This window comes from Mytilus galloprovincialis, chromosome 9 (assembly GCF_965363235.1).
Source record: "Mytilus galloprovincialis chromosome 9, xbMytGall1.hap1.1, whole genome shotgun sequence".
NCBI lineage: Eukaryota > Metazoa > Mollusca > Bivalvia > Mytilida > Mytilidae > Mytilus > Mytilus galloprovincialis.
In genome coordinates this window covers 76999957-77021509 of record NC_134846.1, presented here as the reverse complement: position 1 = coordinate 77021509, position 21553 = coordinate 76999957, and the positions used below count along the sequence as shown (strand labels likewise).

Below are 21553 nucleotides of genomic sequence, written 5' to 3'. Positions count from 1 at the left end.
TTTTCGTATTTAAGTAGAATATTCGTATTTCCCATAAAAAATATGTTTTCCTTGAGGATCCCAAAATAAATTACTGTACGATCAGTCTAGAACTGACTGTATTCTAGAAGCGATTTCAGATTTTTTGACTGTATGACCAGTCGTGATTTTGAAGAAAAAACAAAAGCAATTTGAAGGTATATACGTGTATATGTGATATTATGAACTATCCAGGGAACTATAACGTGTAATTACTTTCATCAGACAATACAAATATATTTCTGATGCATTTTTTAGACGGCAAAATAATTGTATTTTTGTTCCATCAGTCTTATTTAAAATCAAATGCCTAAAAAGTAACAATATGTATGGAGAATTGAATTTGATATCAAAGAATTCACAACTGGCTTCTTTTGGTTGATAAAACTAGATAGCTGACATGGTTTAAATTAAAGTAAGGTCACCAATTTTCCGGTATCAAATAATTTGAAAAAAAGCAATAATGTAATACTGCACTGTCCCTATATTTCAATATAGTTATAAAAATAAAATATAAATCCGGTATTAATGATTATGAGAATTACGAATTTTGCTTTGTCCTACATATCAGTATTTTAATGTTGTCCACATAAAGCCTTCAAGTCTTAAATTACAATAAATCTATGTTTTGCTTTCAGACCATAATATTGTCGAAAAAAAGCTAAAAATTAATTGCGTTTCAATGTCAGAAAGAGTCCGGGAAACGCTCAGAATGCAAGATTTTGCGTTATTTTTCTCAGAGCTTCTGGGGACCTTGAGCGGCCCCTAGTCCCCTCGCCAAACATTTTTATATATATATTGCCTCACTATTTGAAGAGGCTAGTTACGGCCATGCGTTGACCAATTGATGATATAACATAAATCAAGCTTGTCTCTTTTAAAATAACAAAAAAATGGGTAAAGACAGCTTTGCGTAGGGGGATAATTCATGTGATATAATTTTGGTAAGTTTACAGAAATAGAAGGTCCATAAAGCATTAATCGAGTAAAAATGGAGCAATTTCAGAAAACTTTAATGATTGGTTTACGAGGTGATGGGAATACCCGATGGGTGCTCCCACATAATGCAATGTTTAAGTCCGTATCTTATATAAAGTAACCCCATCAAAGATTTTTACTAAAATTCGAAGTAGACGGTGCACAATACAGTCATTATCATTTATGATAAGGAAACCGAATAAGATTAATTAATAGTTGTATCAGTGACGGATTAAAAAACAAAGGGGATCCGGCAGTTTGAAACCCTTTTTTAACTATCAATGCATTTGTATGGGAACATATATTTGGGATCCCCTTTTCTCCTAGATTGGACCCCCTCTCCATCTAAAAATGGCCGGAACCCCCAATGTATATTAAGTGGTTTATGGTGAGATGCGCTTACAAAACCGGCGAAACATATTGTACTGGTCCAACGGACGAACGGAAAGACGGACTTCTTTATCACTATAACCCCCGCTTGACAAAGTGGTGTACAATTGAGTGTCAAAGAGACAGCTCTACATCTTAAACCAAGCGCAGGAACTGTGATCAATTAAAGGCTAAAGTACGGCCTCGAATGTGTGTAAATACATGCATTTTTATATAACAACTAAATCTGTGTGTTTGTACAATTTTAAGTATAACGGAGGACATTTCTGAAACTTATATACTAGTATACATCAAACCTTCCTCTTATTTTAGCAACATTTAAACATCCTTATACTTAATGTAGTAAGTCGAGTACACCCCATCAAGCTAAAACATGTTTCATAAGTTTTCAGGATGTGAATGTATTGAAATATATTTGTGTTTTTTAGAAAAATGCCACCTTCTAATGTATCGTAAATAACTTTGAAATCATCACTAGAATACAGTGACATAAAGACTGATCATACAGTTTCAAAATATACAAGCGAGACTGATCGTACAGCGAGAAATTCAAACAAGTGTAATTTTCTTATTTCTGGCTTCAAAGATCTGGTTGAAACTTTTACCACCACTTGAAATATATTTTATTTAGTTAATTAAGTCAGGTTTTTACGTTAATTTGTACACTAAGAGGGTAAAAAGATTGTTTTTAGGTTCGCCGACTGATTTTTCTTAGTGATGCACTTGAAAATATCTTGATTAAGGTAAAGATACGAATAATGAATGTGCGGAATTTAATTCTAAACCATTTGAGAATATCGATGTCGGCTGAATTAATTATTAAGCAATGTACAGATGATCAACTTACCGTTTAATCAGTATACCCATCAAATTTAAAATGTGATCAAAAAAGTTCTCGCTTCGAAAATCGCGACTTCCGGATATCGTACAGAATAGTATCTACACTGTGTATATATAACGAAATAAACTTACAAAAAAAGATGTATTACAATTATTACAATACTTTCCATGTCAAGTTTTAACTTTCAAACAATAATTGTTTGGAAGCGTAAAAGGTTATAAGAGATATAAACAAAAAGCACCCCCCCACCCCCGCGCCACAGAAAAAAAACCCAAAAAACCAAAACCAAAACAACAAACGAAGAAGAACAATAAATCCATCTTAGGTCAACTTTGCCTAATGGAGTTGAAACCTTAATTACTTATACAAAATGTATTAACGGTCAATTTTAGAAAGGTTTGTTATAAATCATGTCAGTACTGAAATACTACCTAACTGGTCGATGATACCATCAGGGACTGGTCATTGAATTGATATCTATTCGTTTGAAGTGTTTGAGCTTTTGATTTTTGATTTTTTGAATTTTCCTTGGAGTTCAGTATTTTTGTGATTTCTTTTTTTATTATTTTGTTTATAAGTTAAGATGATAGGTGTTATTATTGCATTATCATTTTACAGCATAATATATATATTTTTTAAAGATATGCCAAAGTCTGATGCTGATAAACGTACTGCTCCTCGTAAGTGTTTCCCACAAAACGATTGTGGATTTAGTCGTCCAACATGTTTTGGCTTATGTACCAGGAACGGATGCAGCGGAAGTGACGCAAGGTGCGTTGGAAACTCACAATGTTGTTGTCTTGATTGTAAAGCCTGACAACCTCCTGTCGATAGGCCCAGGCTATTTTTTTTTTTTTTTTTTTTTTTTAACGATAACAAATATTTTATTCAATCATTTCCTGCTATATAAATACCTAAGTAGCCCAGGTCGCATACTTAGGGGCCCCTGTATTTTAACAGCCTCACTTGACCAGGGAAAATATCAAATGAGTTTATACAATAGTTTTACATACATAATTATATTTAAATAACCAATACAATTGATTTTCACACCTGATAAGCATCACTGTATAAAATCACTATCGTATATCCGGTTCACTGAACAAACATGTGTTGATTTAAACTGGAAAAACTTTAAAATTTGATTGCGAAAATAAGTTATTGTTTGACTTGAAGAATTTTGATGTGATTGAACAGAATTTGAAAGTATTCTTTAATATATATTTATGGATTATAAAAAAAGGATAAAGCACATGTGGTGAGTACAAATGTATTACGAAGCATAATATATATGGTAATTTACTAATGTAACTAATATGCACAGACATAGATTTAAATAATAATTGCAATACAAAATATTGTTTTTTCTTTCTGTTATAATAACATATTGTTCACTACTTTATACACAAGATACAATAAGATAAGTATATATATATATATGGAATCGAACACACCTTTCGTTTAGAGCAGTAGAACTAAGTACATCTTCCTAAAAATTTTCGATAAAGAGTTTAATTTTCGTTTTGCATATATACTTTATATCCGAGCGTAGCAGAAGAAATTTTAATTCGTTTTTCATGTGCAGTTTTAGCAAAGCCTGTATAGACTGTACATTCAGTTTAATTTTATCGAATTTGCATTTATTACGTATTTTCCAAATAGCCCATTTGAAATAAAGTATTATTGCATTAACAATGGAATTATTCGAATTCTCTGTACAAGTTCCTAATAAAATATCTTTTTCAACGAGAACCTCGTCGCTTATAAGGTTACAAAGTTGTAAATTTCTAACAACCGTTTCTATTAATGGTTTAACATTGATACATTGATAAAATAAATGCTCAAGAGTTTCAATATTATTAATTTCATCACATAAGTGACATTTTCCATTTGACATGTGCATTATTTTCAGTCTGTTTTCAGTATATATAATCCTGTGTATACATTTCCATTGAAATTCTTTAACTTTTCTATTAATATCCATTTTACTTAGATTTAGCCAAATTTTTTCCCAATTTATATACTCCCTATACAAATTTTCCCATTTTGTTTGACACTTAGGGGTCTCAGTTATGTTAATGTTTAATTGAACATATTTTAATGTCAAATCCTTGATTTTAATAATTTTATTGTCTGGATTTAAAAATTCAAGGTTTTCAGACATTTTTATTTTGTTGCTTTTTAAAGCAGGTTGATCATCGTTATTTTTTAAAATCTGCATGAATGTTTGTGGTATGGAACTTTTAATTCGTGAATATTCCGAAATACAATTACGTTTATCTATTAATTGTCTATATATTTCATTGCACGATTTAAAATCTTTGGTATTATCGTCCCATATATCACCAATAGTTTTGATATGACTTTTTGAAAAGGAAGAATAAAATAAAGATTTGCCCTGAAATAAAATATTTGAGTTTCCAAATAATCGCTGTTTCTTTACTTCCATTTCGTTAAATATACCCTGTGTGATCTTTGTCAATTTTGACCACGATTGTAAAGCGCTTTTGTAATAATATGGTAGGTTTTTTATCTCAAGACCTGAAAGGTCAGAACATTTACACAGAAAAAGTTCATCCTCAAATTTCTTATCACATTTTTTTAACCAAAATTTACCTATTGCATTCCAACTAGATAATGGCTTATGTAATATCGAATATAAAGATTTGATATATTTACTTTCTATCCAACTATCTAAATTTACCATCCCCATGCCCCCCTTTTTAACATCTAAACAACAAACCTTCCGGTCTACTTGATTCACTTTCCCATCCCAAATAAAATTCCATATTATCTTATTCAATTCTTTTTTGTATTTTTCGGGTATACCTCTTATTTCTAACTCATATCCACACACTGATATAATTAAATTTTTAATAATAAGGACTTTTCCAGAGTAAGTCAATTTTCGACTTTTCCAGACGTGTACACAATTTTGTACTTTTTCTAATATTAATTTCCAAATTTTGTCATTGTCAATGTTATAACCATGGTGAATACCTAGTGTTTTTATGTTATCTGTTGTCCAACTTATCTTTTTAAAAGTAGGTCGTCTGCGTTTATTTGCGCCAATATTTATTCCCTTAGTCTTTTCGTAATTAATTTTAGAACCCGATGCCTTTTCATATTTGTCTAATATTTCAAAAGATTTTTTGACAGAACTTTCATTTTTATTAAATAATTGCGTGTCGTCTGCAAACATATTTAATTTGGTTTCTATTCGCTCCCCATTTTCTTCCCCGGGCAATATAATGCCTTGAATTTCCTTTTCTGCCCTTATTGCACAGGCCAAGGGCTCTGCCTGTAATATATATAAAAAGGGGGCTATAGGACACCCCTGCCTGGCTGATCTAGAAATTGAAAAATATTTTGAGACGTAGCCATTTGTTTTAATACACGTCTTTGCACTTTTTAATAGCATTTGAACCCAACCACGAAAATTATCCCCAAAATTGAATTCCTTCATAACGAAATCTAGCCATCCCCATTCCATCCTATCAAAGGCCTTTTGTTGGTCTAAAAAAACAATTATACCCTCTTCATCTTCATCATCAATATATTTTATGATATCCTGTATCATTCTATTCGCTTCCGTTATATGTCTGCCTTTTACAAACCCTTTTTGGTCGGGATGTATAAGCTTAGGAAGGACTATTTTTAATCTTTCTGCTAGTATTTTAGCTATAATTTTATAATCGCAATTCAGTAGAGTAAGAGGGCGCCAGTTTCGTATATTTTCCCGTTCCCCGCCCTTAAATAATAATGTTAAAACTCCTTTATATTGCGAGTCCGACAATGTTTTGTCATTAAATATTTCTTGCAATAACGTACAAAATTCTTCTTGTATGATATTCCAAAATAATACATAAAATTCAGATATGATCCCGTCCTCCCCTGGGGATTTATTTGTTTTTATAATTTTTAGAACTTTCATTATTTCCTCCGCTGTAATATCACGGTCAAGTAATTTTTTGTCGTCATCGTTTAGTTTATTTTCGATGTGACTTGTTAAATCTTTAGCACTTTCCAAATTCCATCCCTCGGAGCTAAATAAATTTGAGTAGAATTTAACTTGTTCATTTAGTATTTCGTCTATATTGTATTTAAAATGTCCATTATCTGTTTTAATTCGACTCCATAATTTATTTTTTCCGTTTTGCTTTTCGATATTGAAAAAGTAGCTCGACGATTTTTCCCCTTCTTCCGCCCATTTTACACGCGCCCTTATTTTAGACGCCTCGGATTTGTTCTCATAGTAATTTTTAATTAGTAATTCTATTTCTGATATCTTATTTTCAATCCCCCCAGAAGTAGTACTATTTAATTTGAGCTTTTCTAATTTCTTTTCAAGGTTGATAATATAACTTTTTTGAGAATTTTTGTTTAATATTTTACTTACTTCCATTGTTAACTTTTTTATTTGTGATTTTGTTACATCCCACCAATCTTGAATTTTTTCGAACCTACTTTTTTCAATTTTCCAGGTTTCCCACCAAATTTTAAATGCATTATTAAATTCTGCACTTTTTATAGTATTTATATTCATTATCCATATACCCGGACCTCTTTGTATTTCATCAAGTTTTAATTTGAATGACACAAGATCATGATCGCTAAAAGGACAATGCGCGATACCAACATTGTAAACTTTATTTGACAGACTTTTATCACAAAAGATAAAGTCTATTCTAGACTTTGAATTTCCTCTCTGAAACGTATACCGTTTATCTTTTGGATATCTGTCCCTCCAAATATCTGTTAGATCATATTGTGACAATAAAAACAGTAATTCCTTTGTACCAATGTCATCACGATTATGAGAGGGATTTCTATCAATTGTTTTGTCAAGAGTACAGTTAAAATCCCCTACCAAAATATTGTAATGGTCTACACTATCGTCTGTAAAATTACCAAAAAAATTATGAAATGATTCAAAAAGCCGTTTCCTCTCGACGCCACTATTGTTGGCATATATATTTGAAATATGATAAATCGCACTTTCCGTTTTGATGCTACATTTTAATATTCGACCGTTTTGCGGGTTACTATTATCAAAAACAATTTCGCCAGGACAATTTTTTGTTTGTAAAATAGAGACACCACGAGAATCACTGGTTCCGCAATTCCAAACACTTTTATTGCCCCCATTTAACTTCCATTCATTTTGCCATTGGGCTATATCATTCACTGTGCAATGTGTTTCTTGTAGACAAATTAAATCATATTTTTTGTTGGCTAACCAATTGAAAACTAAATTACGTTTCTTTTTATCACGTAAGCCGTTTACATTCAAAGTTATGATTTGGATCGACATTCTTTAGTAGTTTTTTTTTTAAGTTCACGATTTGATTTACATTTTAACACCGCTATGCCTCGTTGATTTAATTGAAAGTTCACGGTCAAAGCCACCGTTTTAAGTTTACTTGCAATTTTACGAGTCATTGACCATGTTAACCAATTATAACAATACACATTTGGTGAACACATTTCAAATTGTCCACCTAAAATAATAACAATACAGATACATCGATACAGTTTGAAGTACAATAGATAGAAAAATAATCTAAAATAATAATTCAAAAGCTGCAAATCAATAGAATAAAACATATGTACATATAACATTTTGGATTGATTTGTTTTTATTGTTTTACATAAAAAGAAGCAAATAGCAAATTTCGGTTTGTGTATTATTACTCATAATCATCTGGGGAACCTGATTTACTTTGTTTACTGTCTTTCTCTGCAGACATTGGCGTCAGCGATATGTCACTCAGTTTGCGCTTGGTGTCACAAGGACGAGGAGTGTTCTGCATTGGTGACATCTTAGGGTGAAGAAATTCACGAAGTTTGACACGAATTGTTTGGGCTCCTTCAATTGTGATGTGAACTCCACTAGCATCTGTTTTTTCGTAAAACGCCTTAACCACGTTACCATTTTTTATGAAGATATTGTCTACATCAATATAGGTCAGCACTTCATCTTTGAGACACAATTTTTCCAAGAATTTATTAACATGTGTAGCTGTTTCATTTACTGTGTGAATGTGGTTACTGTTACCTTTTCTCGGAATAATACCACACACACCAATATCTGCATTCGGAAATGCTTGTTTAACTTTGACAATAGCCTGTGTTGCGTACACATTCACCTGATCGCTGTCGTGCTTGTTTTTACTCAAGTCATTAGTACCTAAGCTTATGATGACCTTGCCTACATTTGAGCCATTGCTTTTCACACGATGATTTTCAAAAGCCGCACCCAAACACTGATCTATTTTTTCTAGAGTGGCACCATTTATAGAGGCATTGATTAGATTGTCCTCAAATTTACCAACTCTCAAACAATTTGAAGCTCCTAACATTACATTTGTTCCCTTTGATTTGGTGTGGTATGTGTTAGGTGTTTGTAGATGGCCCAGGCTATTGATTTACTTTGAAGAATAAGTTAAAACTTTTCCTTCTAGCTCTTACGACTATTGTTCAAATTTATAACTACTATTACAATTATAATTTTTTTTCAACATTACATAATCCAAAGTGTATACCTCAGCAATTTTCATTTAAAATTGGTAGCTTTCTGATGATAAGTTTTGTTCGTGCTCTTTTTGTTTTTGGATGACTCTCTGTGTTTACTTACTTTCAATTTATTTGGAATAAAAAATGTACAATATAAAATAATTTGCAAAATCATTCATTCATATAAAACTACAGTCAAACGAGCCACTTGTATTAAGCAAAACCTGTATTATAAGACCATTAATTTTAGATCCCTCTGTAGTACATTTCTTATAGTTTGAACTTGTATTTAAAGACCACCTGTCTTAAGAGACCACTTGTTTGTTCTCCCATAAGTGGACTCTTAGAACAGGTTTCACTGTATATACAAAAAAAGTATATGATACCTTGCGCCACAAACTTTTTCTTCGATCTTCTGTCATTGGTAACGCTCAATCCTAACCATTTGAAAGTCAGGGTTTTATAAATACGAATAAACAGAAGAAGCTAGTGGATGACTATAACTCAACTGCATTTATGAATTCCTTCAATGTAACGTTGTATCAGAAGGATGACCGTTGGCACATATACTATTACATATTTTGTTTATACAGTTTTAGTCGGTTACAGTTTTTTTTTTCTCCTTTCTTTCTTAACACAGTAGTTTGGCTCTTCTGAAGTTCCATGCTTAAACCAAATCTTTGCACATGCTTTCTTTAGAAACCATGTGAGAGCTAGGTAGGCGAGTAGTGATGTTACAATCAACAAGCAGTCTTAAAACACCATCTTCAGACTTAATGACATGATTAAAAATGATCTGGTTGACAGCCATGATCTGTTTTATTTACTGTGGGGAATATTTCTCATGTTACGTTACGATGTCTTTTGCAAGTAACATGGGAACAGTTGCGTCTGTCTCATATTTTGACTTACATATAGAAATTGACAATGATGTTCGATTGAAAACAAAACTTTTCGACAAAAGAGATTTCAGTTTCCCAATTGCAAGCATTCCATTTTAACACTCCAGTAGCGCCTGCATAAACAGTATTTATGTATTACTGAAAAATTATTACACCAGGGTTTTCGATATCACAAACTAGTCAAAACATTTACTAAATTTTATCATCGGTATAAAGACATCATTCGTAAATATAGCTCAACATGCAGACTTCTAATACGTTCAGGTATTTCACATCCAATTTTTTATGGTAATATTCTTTATAAAGCACAAAGGTGTCAGTATTCACCTCAGAAACTTACAAAACCTTTGAATAGACTTATTAAGAAGGGATATAATTACGATACTGTTGTCAAGTCATTAAAGATTGCATATTTTGGCGTTAATATTGAGTCACTGATAAGGTCTTTGCATCGGAACTAAACACATTTATTCTAAAAACAGTTGTTGGCATGACACGGGTTATGTTCTTCTCATATATGTTATGATGGTATGATACTAAACCCCTAACGGGAAGGATTGTGCCTGATGTTCATATGATGAAATCATAATCTTTCAGTCAGTTTAGTTGAAGTCTGGAGCTGGCATGTCAGTTAACTGCTAGTAGTCTGTTGTTATTTATGTATTATTGTCATTTTGTTTATTTTCTTTGGTTACATCTTCTGACATCAGACTCGGATTTCTCTTGAACTGAATTTTAATGTGCGTATTGTTATGCGTTTACTTTACTACATTGGTTAGAGGTATAGGGGGAGGGTTGAGATCTCACAAACATGTTTAACCCCGCCGCATTTTTGCGCCTGTCCCAAGTCAGGAGCCTCTGGCCTTTGTTAGTCTTGTATTATTTTAATTTTAGTTTCTTGTGTACAATTTGGAAATTAGTATGGCGTTCATTATCACTGGACTAGTATATATTTGTTTAGGGGCCAGCTGAAGGACGCCTCCGGTGCGGTAATTTCTCGCTACATTGAAGACCTGTTGGTGACCCTCTGCTGTTGTTTTTTATTTGGGCGGGTTGTTGTTTCTTTGACACATTCCCCATTTCCATTCTCAATTTTATATATATCCCAATTAAAACGATATTCCAGGGGTTGCACTTCCTATCATGATTTCCTTGATAGAGGGTTGCTTCTCATAATTAAGATATTAAACCAAGAGTTCCAAATGGTAAAATTAATATCATCCCTTCGTAAATTTAACGGATGCCATTACGAGCTGGTTGACCGTTATGAAATATCGGTTTCACAGATGATATCGGATTTGTTCCTTTTGTCATAACTATAATCCCACTCCCTTTTCATGAATGTCATCTACCAAATTAGAATATTTACCGGATGTGTAATAGCATGAGCAATACGACAGGTGCCAAATGTAGAGCAGGATCTGCTTACTCTTCCGGAGCAACTGAAATAAACACCAATTTTTGGTGGTGTTTGTGTTGCTTAGTCGTTAGATAGTAATAGACGTGGTTGTTTATTTATATATTTTCTTATTGAGCTTCTATGTTATATATTTGTTTGTTTTGTTCTGATTGAGATTGTGACACGGTATTGATGGATGTATCCCTATTTTGACAATTTCACCTATTATGTCTGGGTTTTTTTACGCTTCTTTATAAATAAAATGGAACTTGGTGCGACTGTCATACAAGTGAGAAGTTTAGCGCTATAAAACCAGGTTCAATTCACCATTTTAGAATGACTGTACCAAGTCAGGAATATGACAGTTGTTTACCATTTATTTGATGTGTTTTATCATTTGATTTTGTCATTTGATTAGGGACTTTCCCTTTTAAATTTTCCTTGGAGTTCAGTATTTTTGTTATTTTTCTTTTGTGTTGGTGTGCTGATTAAGTTAAAACTTGTTGAATGAAAAACACTATCTACTCAATACATTAACACGCAACACGAATGATGCCACATAAGCAGCATGATCTGCTGTCCTGTTCGGATCACCTGCGAATACCTAAAGACTTTTGTGGGGTTCGTTTTGTTCAGTCTTTAATTTTTTATGATGAGATTTGTTAACTGTTGTTTGTCTGTTTGGATTTTTCTTTTTCGGCAATTGCACTCTCAGTTTTGTTTATGACTTATTAGTTTTAATGTCCCTTTACCTCCCCTCTTAAAGAACGTGCACTGTGATATTCTTTTGTGGTATTTAATGCCAACCCCTTTATACGCTTTATCGTAGTTTAAAGGAGGTTAAACACATTACTTATTTATTCCATTAGTTCTAAATAATGTATACGATTGTTTGTAGTTTTTGGAGACTTGTCTCGGATCTGACTTCGTATTAAAAACCAACTATTTTAATTAGGTTTGTGTTTAGATTTTAAAACATTTATGTAGTAAAAATCAATTTTTAAGAACTAGTACATTTCACACTATGCTAACTATACTAAATTTTCCAATCTGCAAATATTTCATTACCCTTTATTTTTCAATATAAGCTACAAGGAAGTTATAATTTTTCAAATCATTCGGTTTTTTTTTATTATATTAATGTCCATATTTCAAAATTATCTTCACTTTTTTAACAAGAGATAGTAAGAATAAAAATTCAACTCCAACGAATGACAATTTGACGTGACCCGGTTATTTGTCATAATTAGAGGGTGTCTATACGATGTGTTTTCAGATGGTTTTAGTAAAATTGAGAATGGAAATGGGGAATGTGTCAAAAAGACAACAGCTCGACCATAGAACAACAGCAGAAAGCCACCAATGGGTCTTAACTGCAGCAAGAAACTTCAGTTTGCCCCATAACAAATATATATATATATATATTTGTTAATCTTGTAAGATTTTAATTTAAGTTTCTCGTGTCTAATTTGGAGTTTAGTATGACGTCCATTATCACTGAATATATATATATATATATACTAGTTCAGTGATAATGGACGTCATACTAAACTCCAAATTAGACACGAGAAACTTAAATTAAAATCTTACAAGATTAACAAAGGCCAGAGGCTACTGACTTGGGACAGGCGCAAATATGCAGCAGAATGTATGTTTTTTTATGTTAAGAGTTAATAATGTTCGAACTGAAATTGAGTTTTGAGAACCATTGATGAAAAAAAACATTAGATGCGTCAAAATTAACATGTAATTATGTATCACTAACCCTTATCAAAACTCATTTCATACAGGCATGATATACACTAAATCATTTTTTTATTTTCAAAGCAGTTTATATTAAAGGATTACTTTCAAGTTGTGTATGTTTTCTTAAGATGGTATTGATGTGACTTTTTGCTAATGTATTGCCTTTCTGTTTTCGATACCTTTTGACGTAAAACGAAAATAAGTCATGATATGGTGCATATACATTAATTTTGATATCCTTTTATGCTTGTCTACGACCACAAAGGGTACTTTATTGAAACATTCGTTGCAGAAAAGACAACAACATCTAAATGAACAGATAAATTTATTGTCAACAATATTAAGATTGTAACCAAAAGTAATGTCATATATGACCATAAAATATATAAATATTTGCATCTCATGAGACCAGCTCATTAATTATTACTCTGTGAAGATACTAAGTGTCATACTACAACACACTCAAGAAAAGAATCAGCAGTATAAAGAGAAAAAGATAAAGTCAAAACAGAAAATCTAACACCGTTCTACTTGTAAATATTTCGTTTAAGCAATGTTATTAATGACAAAGACAAATTAAGTAAATCAGTTTACATCTCATCTTGCTAAAATTGAGTAAATTTCATTGATTAAATTGATTAATAACCAGAATTCGTAAGCATTATGTGTTACTAGATTTTCTGTTCTGATTTGAATGTTATCTTATAATGATAACAATACACCTTCACCTGTGTCTCAAGACATTTGTATACCCACATAATATATAAAATTCAAAAGTTATAACATTCTTATAAAAATATTGCGAGTGAAGTAGTAAGAAATTCTCTTGTCGATGAACGAAATTAAACCGATGTCATGATAACCTAGAAATGTAAAGTTTCATATGATTACAAAAATGTTTTGAAGTAATTTAAAAACACGAATTGCACAAAAAAGCATTAACTTTTGAAATACATATGCATATATCTAATTTCAAAATCATATTTTATGCATTTAGATCATAAACTAAAATTAATATAACATGATGTAAGCTTACTCTTAATTTACTTCATTTCACAGTCCCTTGTTTTAACTTACTGAAACTGCAATCAGTTAAATTTATACGAGTCCTAAAAAAGATGATTTTTTCACAACGATTGTCTTTTCTAAAGTGATGTTTAATGATCTTATTTAAAATGATACCATCAGACATGCTGCCGTATAGACTCTGTTGAGAAATATAGAAATATAAAGCTCTACTATTTTCTTGGACATTACTATCATTATGTAAAAGAATAAATATGATGATCTTAATAAATGTTTAATGCTGATCCAGTGAAAAAAAACCATCCACTGTGAACACCATAAACATGATAAAAAGTGACAAATAGTTTTTATATTGGAGAAGAATTATTCTCCGATCTTACAAAACTAAGTTTAAAACACTTAGTAGTTTAATCAAATAGATAAATCGAAAGGAAATAACAAGGTTTGCCTCGTTCACGTACTGAAAAAAAGGATAATTTTATCAAATGAATGTTATAGACGACATGGTATGTTCAAAAGGGCCGAATCCATTATAAGATAACTGGGATTGGGATATATATAAAAAAAATCTTGAATAACTAGCCTTCGTTTTGGTATATCTTATTGACTTGAAAACTGAACTTTTAAAAGAATGCCTCGTGGTAGCTGATCCAAAGCACTAAAATACTATCCACAGAACTTGTAGGATTGTAATATTAAATGAAAAATATCAATAATAGATTTTGCTAATGCTAAAAAGGAATATATCATGTCAACAACGCTTTCATATTACTTGATGTATGAATTAAGAGAACTGATGAAAAAAAAAAGAATGAGGAATCATAAAAAAAACATCAATCAAGAATAAACAAGAATGTGTCCAAAGTACACGGAAGCCCTACTCGCTTCCAAAAGACTATCATTTTCCTTGTTCAATAGACTGTGAAATTGGGTAAAAAAAATCTAATTTGACATTAAAATTAGAAAGATCATACCATAAGGAACATGTGTACTAAGTTTCAAGTTGATTTGACTTCAACTTCATCAAAAACTACCTTGACCAAAAAGTTTAACCTGAAACGTGCACTTTCATTTTCTATGTTCAGTGGACCGTGAAATTGGGGTCAAAAGTCTAATTTGGCTTTAAACAAAAAACCAAAAAACTTGAACTTGAAGCGGGACAGACGGGAGGACACACAGACCAGAAAACATAATGCCCCTCTACTATCGTAGGTGGGGCATAATTACAATAGACTGCAGTAAAAATCACATTTATAGAATATTCAATAAAAATCATTTAACAATTGAAGAACATCACATGTCTTTCATATATCTGTTTTATAAAATGCACATACAGAGAAATGAGGACGGAAATATATAAAATATCTTTATATACACATCAGGACGGGTCATCAAAATAAATGTATCACAGACATGCTTTTCATTGTCAAAAAGTCAATTATTAAAAGTCAAAAGGCATATTTGTAGGTTGTTCATTCTTTTCAACTCTAGGAGTAACCTTTGATTTTTTAGATTTTCTTTTCTGCAGTTCAAAATGTTCTGGAGACGAAGATTTAGGACGATTAGGCGTTGATTGTGTTTGGGGTGAGGTGACTGCTAATATAATAGGGGCCTCATCCCAATCATCCTCTACCTCAGGAGGTGGAGGAGTTGGTTGTTTCTCTTCAGTAATTTTTTCTTCATATGCTGGCGGAGGGGGTACATCATCCTGTATAAAATGTTTTGTCTGAAAAAAGAAAATAACATTATATAACAATATAATCATTAAATTGAAAATCAAATTCAGTTGTTTTTTGAAAAATAAATCAATAAATAAAACAAGTTATATTAAAAGATTGTATCAATCTCCGAAGGATCACTAATAATTTCCTCTGGTTACGGTTTGAACAACACATTTAGAGTTTTAACCATAAATTATAACTGATTGTAAGGTCGCCCAAAACATCTGTTAATAAGTTATCAATGCTGTTTGAATCAGACATACATTCAAATAAAAGTTATCCTGAAAAATATTTAATATAAATCATAGAAATAATTACAGTTCGAATATGAATTAAACGAAATAGCAAAACATAATTAATCAATTATAAAACTAAAAAGCAAAACATAACCATTTTTATAATATAGAATGATTTTTTTTAAATTGCAAGGATCTATTGCTATATATATATAGGTATAGCCAAACACTTGCCTTAAATACACATTTAATGGATATCTATCTAAAAAAATAATATAATTCTATTCTAAAAATATCTTTGGGTGGTGTATACATAACTCTAGCCACTCATAAAAGTAAATGTGTAATAGTATAAAAGGAAGACAATTTATGTATAATAGTTATCAAAGGAACCAGGCTTATAATTTAATATGCCAGCCGCGCGTTTCGTCTACATAAGTCCCATCAGTGACGCTCATATCAAAATAGTTAAAAAGCCAAACAAGTACAAAATTGAAAAGCATTGAGGCTATGGTAATCTTTGTAACCGGCCACCATATCTATGCCTGGGATAAGAAAATCCTTAGTTTTTCGAAAAATTCATACTTTTGTGAACAGGAAATTTATAAAAATGACCATATAATTGATATTCATGTCAACACCAAAGTGCTGACTACTTGGCTGGTGATACCCTCGTGGACGAAATGTCCGTGCAGTATAACCGTAAAAATATCTGCAAGTGAGTTCATGGTTAACATTCTTGTTGAAATAATCGTAAAAGTAAATATAAAATGAATTTAAACAAATCTCAATTAATGAATTTATTCATGTACTTTAATGTCAAATATTATATTAATGTGTTACCACATGTGCAAAATATTAGTAATTATTTCTTATTATTTTTTTTATCAAGATGCTTATTTACTGTGATCCAAGTGAAAATAAGAAAAGTATATAGAGTGACAACCATGCCATGTGTGTGACTTAATATTTAGGTAACATTTACAGACCAAGAAAGCAAAGCCGTACATTTTTAAACAATGCACAACACAAAAAAGCGTTAAACAAACCTCAATCAACTCCAAAGCGTTTCAACCTACCAATATAATATAAAGTCAAGACTAGTCTATTTATAGTTATGAAGTCGAGTTACGTTTAGATAAATTAGTATGTATATACCAGAAAGAGTCGCTTACGTATAGCTTATGAATAATAATGACACAATATGTATTTTGTTCATTTTATACTTTTCTCCTAACCTCTCTGCTAAGTATGAATATCATTGAATCATACATGAATGGATAATATTAAAGTTTCCTTTAAGATTTCAGAAACATAACAGAAAGATTTATGGTTTTATGTGACCAAAATAAAATTGAATTTCTCTGGTTGCATAGTTTTTATTTTATCATGTATAAACTTCCAAACTTTCACTCCCTTGCATATGTAGTTTCGAAAAGTCTGTAAAATGTTATTTTTACAGGGACATTGGAATAGTAGGTCGAAGCTTTAACACTTTTCTAAAATTGAAAGGATTTTCAGCAATAGTTCAAAAGAAGAAATATGACACCAAAGAAAAATCATAGGACAGATTTCTGAATAAGAATGATATATGGGTCTAATTCGCATATTCGAGTTTAAGAAGACTTCAAAGCTTTCACTGGAACAACAAATGATAATGGCTCTAACTGATAGAATTAAACTTGACTCTTGTGACGTAATTTGTACGAGTTTATAATTCATTTTGATATTAATGATATAAAAAAGGACATGCAAGGTTATAGAATGAAGTGCAGGGTTGTTATCACTACGTCAAGTTTTGAGCTACCCTACCTTAGCTAAATATTCTTCATTATACTAAAAAAAGGAAAGGGTGAGGTAAAAATACCAATAGGAAAATAAAAAAATAAAATATAACGTGTACAATTTACTGTTTAACATTGAAATTGAGTTATAGCTGAGTACTGTATTGAAACAACTGAACATTAATATTTTTTTACAGACAGGCATTATGTTTTTCTTAGTTGCATATTATATTTTCTCAGTTTTCTTTCTTTTATCACAAACGTTGTGTTACAAAAAATAATATCAAGTAGTTTTTTTTTTAAATTGAACTACCGTTTTTTTTCTTGTTTGTATAAAATCTGAGTTACGTATGTTGTCTAAAGTTTTATAGTAGATATATCTTGATTTAAATAATCGTGATAAAAATGTGGAGGGGAGAGCTCAATAAAAAAAGTGAATAACAATATTATGTAACATGTTACTTTTCTTTTCTGACTCTCTTCAGTAGTTGTCTTTAGCAATGTATTAATTTTGACCACTTTCGTTTGGTTGAAGTTCCCTTATGAAACTGAATTGTTTGCCGCAAACCTGCAGCAGATTTGCTGCAAGCTTGCGGCAAACAAAAAGTTTGCAGGAACACAGAAAATCGTGTTTGCAGATGTTTGCCGCTAGCTGCCAGAAAGTTTAAAATAACAAAGAATGTTTGCCGCAAGATTGCAGAAAACTTTGACCAATCTAAATGTTTGCCGAAAGATTGCAGAAAACTTTGACCATTCTATATGTTTGTCAGAACATTGCAGGAATTACACAATATTGACTGGGCATGCCTAGTTGTCACTTCCTGGGTGCTTACAATTTGAAATTGTGGCTAGGTCATGTAGGTTGTGTTTGGAAATGCATTTCACATATAAGAGATCAAGGAGGCATTTTGGTTCAATAATATGGGATAATCAGTATGTAATTTTGTAAGTACAAATTATTCATAGAACTGCATGTTTTAATAAAATAATTAATGTTATCATTATACTAAATTATAAGTAAGCATCTATATATACATGTATGTGTGATTGAAAAACTGAAGCTATTATAAGTTTGAATTTGTAACTGATGTACTGCACCATCATGATCATGTTTATTAAGATTAAGTTAAATTCTGTAATGCAATTATTACCTAGCTTTATACTCAATACACATTTGAGATTATACCTTTTTCATTTTTTAATACAGATATATTATGTCATTTGAGAATGACTCCTGCCCCTTTTTCAAAACTCAAATGCATGTATGTATTTCCTTAAATCTTATGAGTTTTTAAGAATTCTTTCAATGACTGTTTGTTTAAAGACAGGAATTGACCTTTTAAAATTGTTGCCGTGTAATTTGAAAGAGATGAATTGAATGTGTCTACACACATGACATTGTATATGTGTAGTTCCTGCATGTTTGCAACAATCAATTGCCGCAAGCTTGCGGCAAATGTTTTTTGCATAACTATGTTTGCAGCAAGCTTGCCGCTAACTTCATTTGCATGGTAAAATGGTTGCGGCAAGTTTTTGCGGCAAATGTTTGCCGCAGGGATTATTTTTCGGTAAGGGTTGGTATTGAAGGCAGGTCTACATTTGTACGACAGTATCGTTCAAAATCTTTTCTAATCTATCTAGACATATGGATCACACATGTTAGATGACCTCTACAAGTAATTTCCTTATAAAATAATAATATGTGTCACTTTGACAACTATTCAACAGATATCATATGACGTAGATGTGAGCAGCTATAGTTCACGGAAGGTCTTTATCAACGTCAAAAATGCAAAACTCAGTTAAAACAAACTGCAGCGATATGTTAAACATGTTTGCAAAGACCCAAAAACCTTCTCCCAGGATAACAAAAGAACAAACTTTAAAAATCCGTTGGAAAGGCCTCGACCAATCAGATCTGTTTGCTTGAAATTTTTGACGCAAATCAAGAGATCTAATTTTATACTACGCATTTTACTTTGATTCCTAGAGTATTAACAACACCTAAAAACTACAAATAGGAAACAGGAACACAAAAGAAATTTGTGTTGGCCAAACAAAAGCATAAAAATACAAAAAATCTTATTTCCCGTTTTCAAAATCACTGATATAATGCATTACTTTCAGAGTAAAATTGAATGAAATTAAAAACTAAATCATTACCCATGAAGCGCTAGCTATATTTGAAAATAAACCCTTACCACAACAGCCAAAACATATCTCAAGCAGAATTTTTTAATATTACACAACATCGACGACAACAATAAAAACTCTTGATACACTTATATTCAACATGCAAAAGAACTTGGAGAAACATGCAATACAAATACAATACCATGACAACAACATGATTGCATACCATTCTAACTACCAATCTAAGTTATCGATTGTTGATTTGGGTAATTGTGATTCAGCAGATGAAGATGTTCCACTCTTAGATACTGGTTCCCCAATGTGCACATTAGAGGCCGATCTGAGATCATTTCTAGATCTATTTGGACTTATGTGTTGATTTGCATTATTTTCCACTTGTTCACACTCGTTTTCATCGTTCAAATTAACATGATGGCGATAAAGGTCATTAAGTTTAAGAGTATTCTTATTTTGCTCTTCATCGTCATTCATGGCAACACTATTTGCATGTATCTGATAAAATTTCGATATTTTGTTTATGTCAAAGTGTCGGTTAGGATATTAAAGAGTTAACAATATCAGTGCATGCAAGTCTAATAAAACACGATATATATGTTAAATGTTAAAAATAAATCATCGGGACATATTTTTTTATGTCTTACCATTGAACATATATGATATCTCAATATAAAGTGATGTTCTTAATTCGTACTTTTTTGCAATTAGACACTTTTGTGATCCAGAAAAGCTGTGCCATTTCATTCACAATAGACCCACGGATTTTTATGTGCCGATCGTGTTATTCAGACTTTAATATTTTAAGCTATCTTTTGTAGATGATCGTGAAGTTTGTTTCTCTTAGACTTATGACTTTTAATTGTTCACTTAGAAGTGTTCAGTAAAAGGCAGATCGAAGGAAAATTTATGTTCTAGTACTATTCTTAAAATGAAGATCGACGATTTGTGCATCATGCTTTAATTGGTTCACATACGTTAGATGCATGCTGGTATTAAGAGCAATAGATATTAAGCGAAATGAAGCATTATTTTTTGTTTTCAATTTGATCATTAGATAAGAAACGAGCAACCAGAAACCAGAACCGTTAGTCAGTTATTTAACATTATTACATAAACAATATGAAAGTTTGGTTCACATTATTGGCTTCCCTGACCTGAATTACTATTTTAAGGGAACATGACTTTTGTTTATTGATTTCATTTAAATAGAGTTTAAGTCACTGAGAACTGAAAACAATGACATAAAGTGAAGTTTATGACTTTTGAACAGCGGTATACTACTGTTGCCTTTATTTACATAATACTTACATCTTCTGCTTCATTGACTGTATTAACCGTTGGTGGAGGTGGAGGCTGATGTTTTTTTGGTTTCTGTTTTGGTTCACCAGTTATATCATGCATTTTAGCAAGCAAAAACTGTTTATCTTTACCTTCCTGTTTCATGTAAAACAAACGATTGTTAATTAGAATAAGGAGAAAGATGAATCACACAGCATGTTTCTTTATTGAAGAGTGATAGAATAATTCATACCAAAGCAATAATTCCGTTGTATTACTCTACATATTCGAAACGCCTTTCATAATACAATTTAAGTTTAAATCATGTCTTCAAACTGATTACTTAGTGACTTGTGAAAAGATTAGGCTCATTTTCTTTGAAAGTTTGTTAGAATAAAGTCAATGCAGTGTTAGAAAAATTCTTACAATGCCAGTGATAGATTGTCTGTTTAGTTCAAAAGCAAGGTGTACCTGATTGAACACATAGTCAAAAGTCTGAATCACTAGACAAAAAAGCAATTTGATTTTTTTGTTTATTTTTAAGGTCATTTGCAACTTGACCATTAA

At 31.4% G+C, this 21553-nt stretch overlaps 1 protein-coding gene and 1 long non-coding RNA gene across 5 annotated transcripts; one reads left to right on the top strand and one right to left on the bottom strand.

Annotated features, from left to right (window-relative positions):
* The first annotated feature begins 2875 nt into the window (after positions 1-2875).
* On the top strand, positions 2876-8769 carry LOC143045995 (uncharacterized). Its single transcript, XR_012969052.1, has 2 exons — positions 2876-3067; positions 8647-8769. It is a non-coding gene; the product is annotated as an uncharacterized LOC143045995 (long non-coding RNA).
* A 4329-nt stretch (positions 8770-13098) lies between these two features.
* Positions 13099-21464, bottom strand: LOC143045994 (uncharacterized). Of its 4 annotated transcripts, none has more exons than XM_076218906.1 (3): positions 21017-21169; positions 17586-17609; positions 13099-15542 (listed from the first exon to the last, which is right to left on the bottom strand). In XM_076218906.1, exons 1-3 carry the CDS (start codon positions 21149-21151, stop codon positions 15258-15260), a joined length of 444 nt encoding a protein of 147 aa, XP_076075021.1. In that variant the 5' UTR covers positions 21152-21169; the 3' UTR covers positions 13099-15257. The 4 variants fall into 4 exon arrangements, with proteins under 4 accessions (XP_076075021.1, XP_076075022.1, XP_076075024.1 ...); XM_076218909.1 differs by lacking the exon at positions 17586-17609 and adding an exon at positions 19917-20203 and having other exon boundaries at positions 15440-15542; positions 21017-21464; XM_076218908.1 differs by lacking the exons at positions 13099-15542; positions 17586-17609 and adding exons at positions 16823-16848; positions 19917-20203 and having other exon boundaries at positions 21017-21464.
* Positions 21465-21553: the final 89 nt, after the last annotated feature.

Coding starts and splice junctions, on each gene's coding strand:
- LOC143045994 (XM_076218906.1), bottom strand. CDS start 21,151: ATGAAACAGGAAGGTAAAGATAAACAGTTTTTGCTTGCTAAAATGCAT. Junction 17,610..21,016: donor CAGTCAATGAAGCAGAAGAT/GTAAGTATTATG, acceptor TCCTTTTTTTAG/TATAATGAAGAATATTTAGC. Junction 15,543..17,585: donor ATGAAGAATATTTAGCTAAG/GTAGGGTAGCTC, acceptor TTCTTTTTTCAG/ACAAAACATTTTATACAGGA.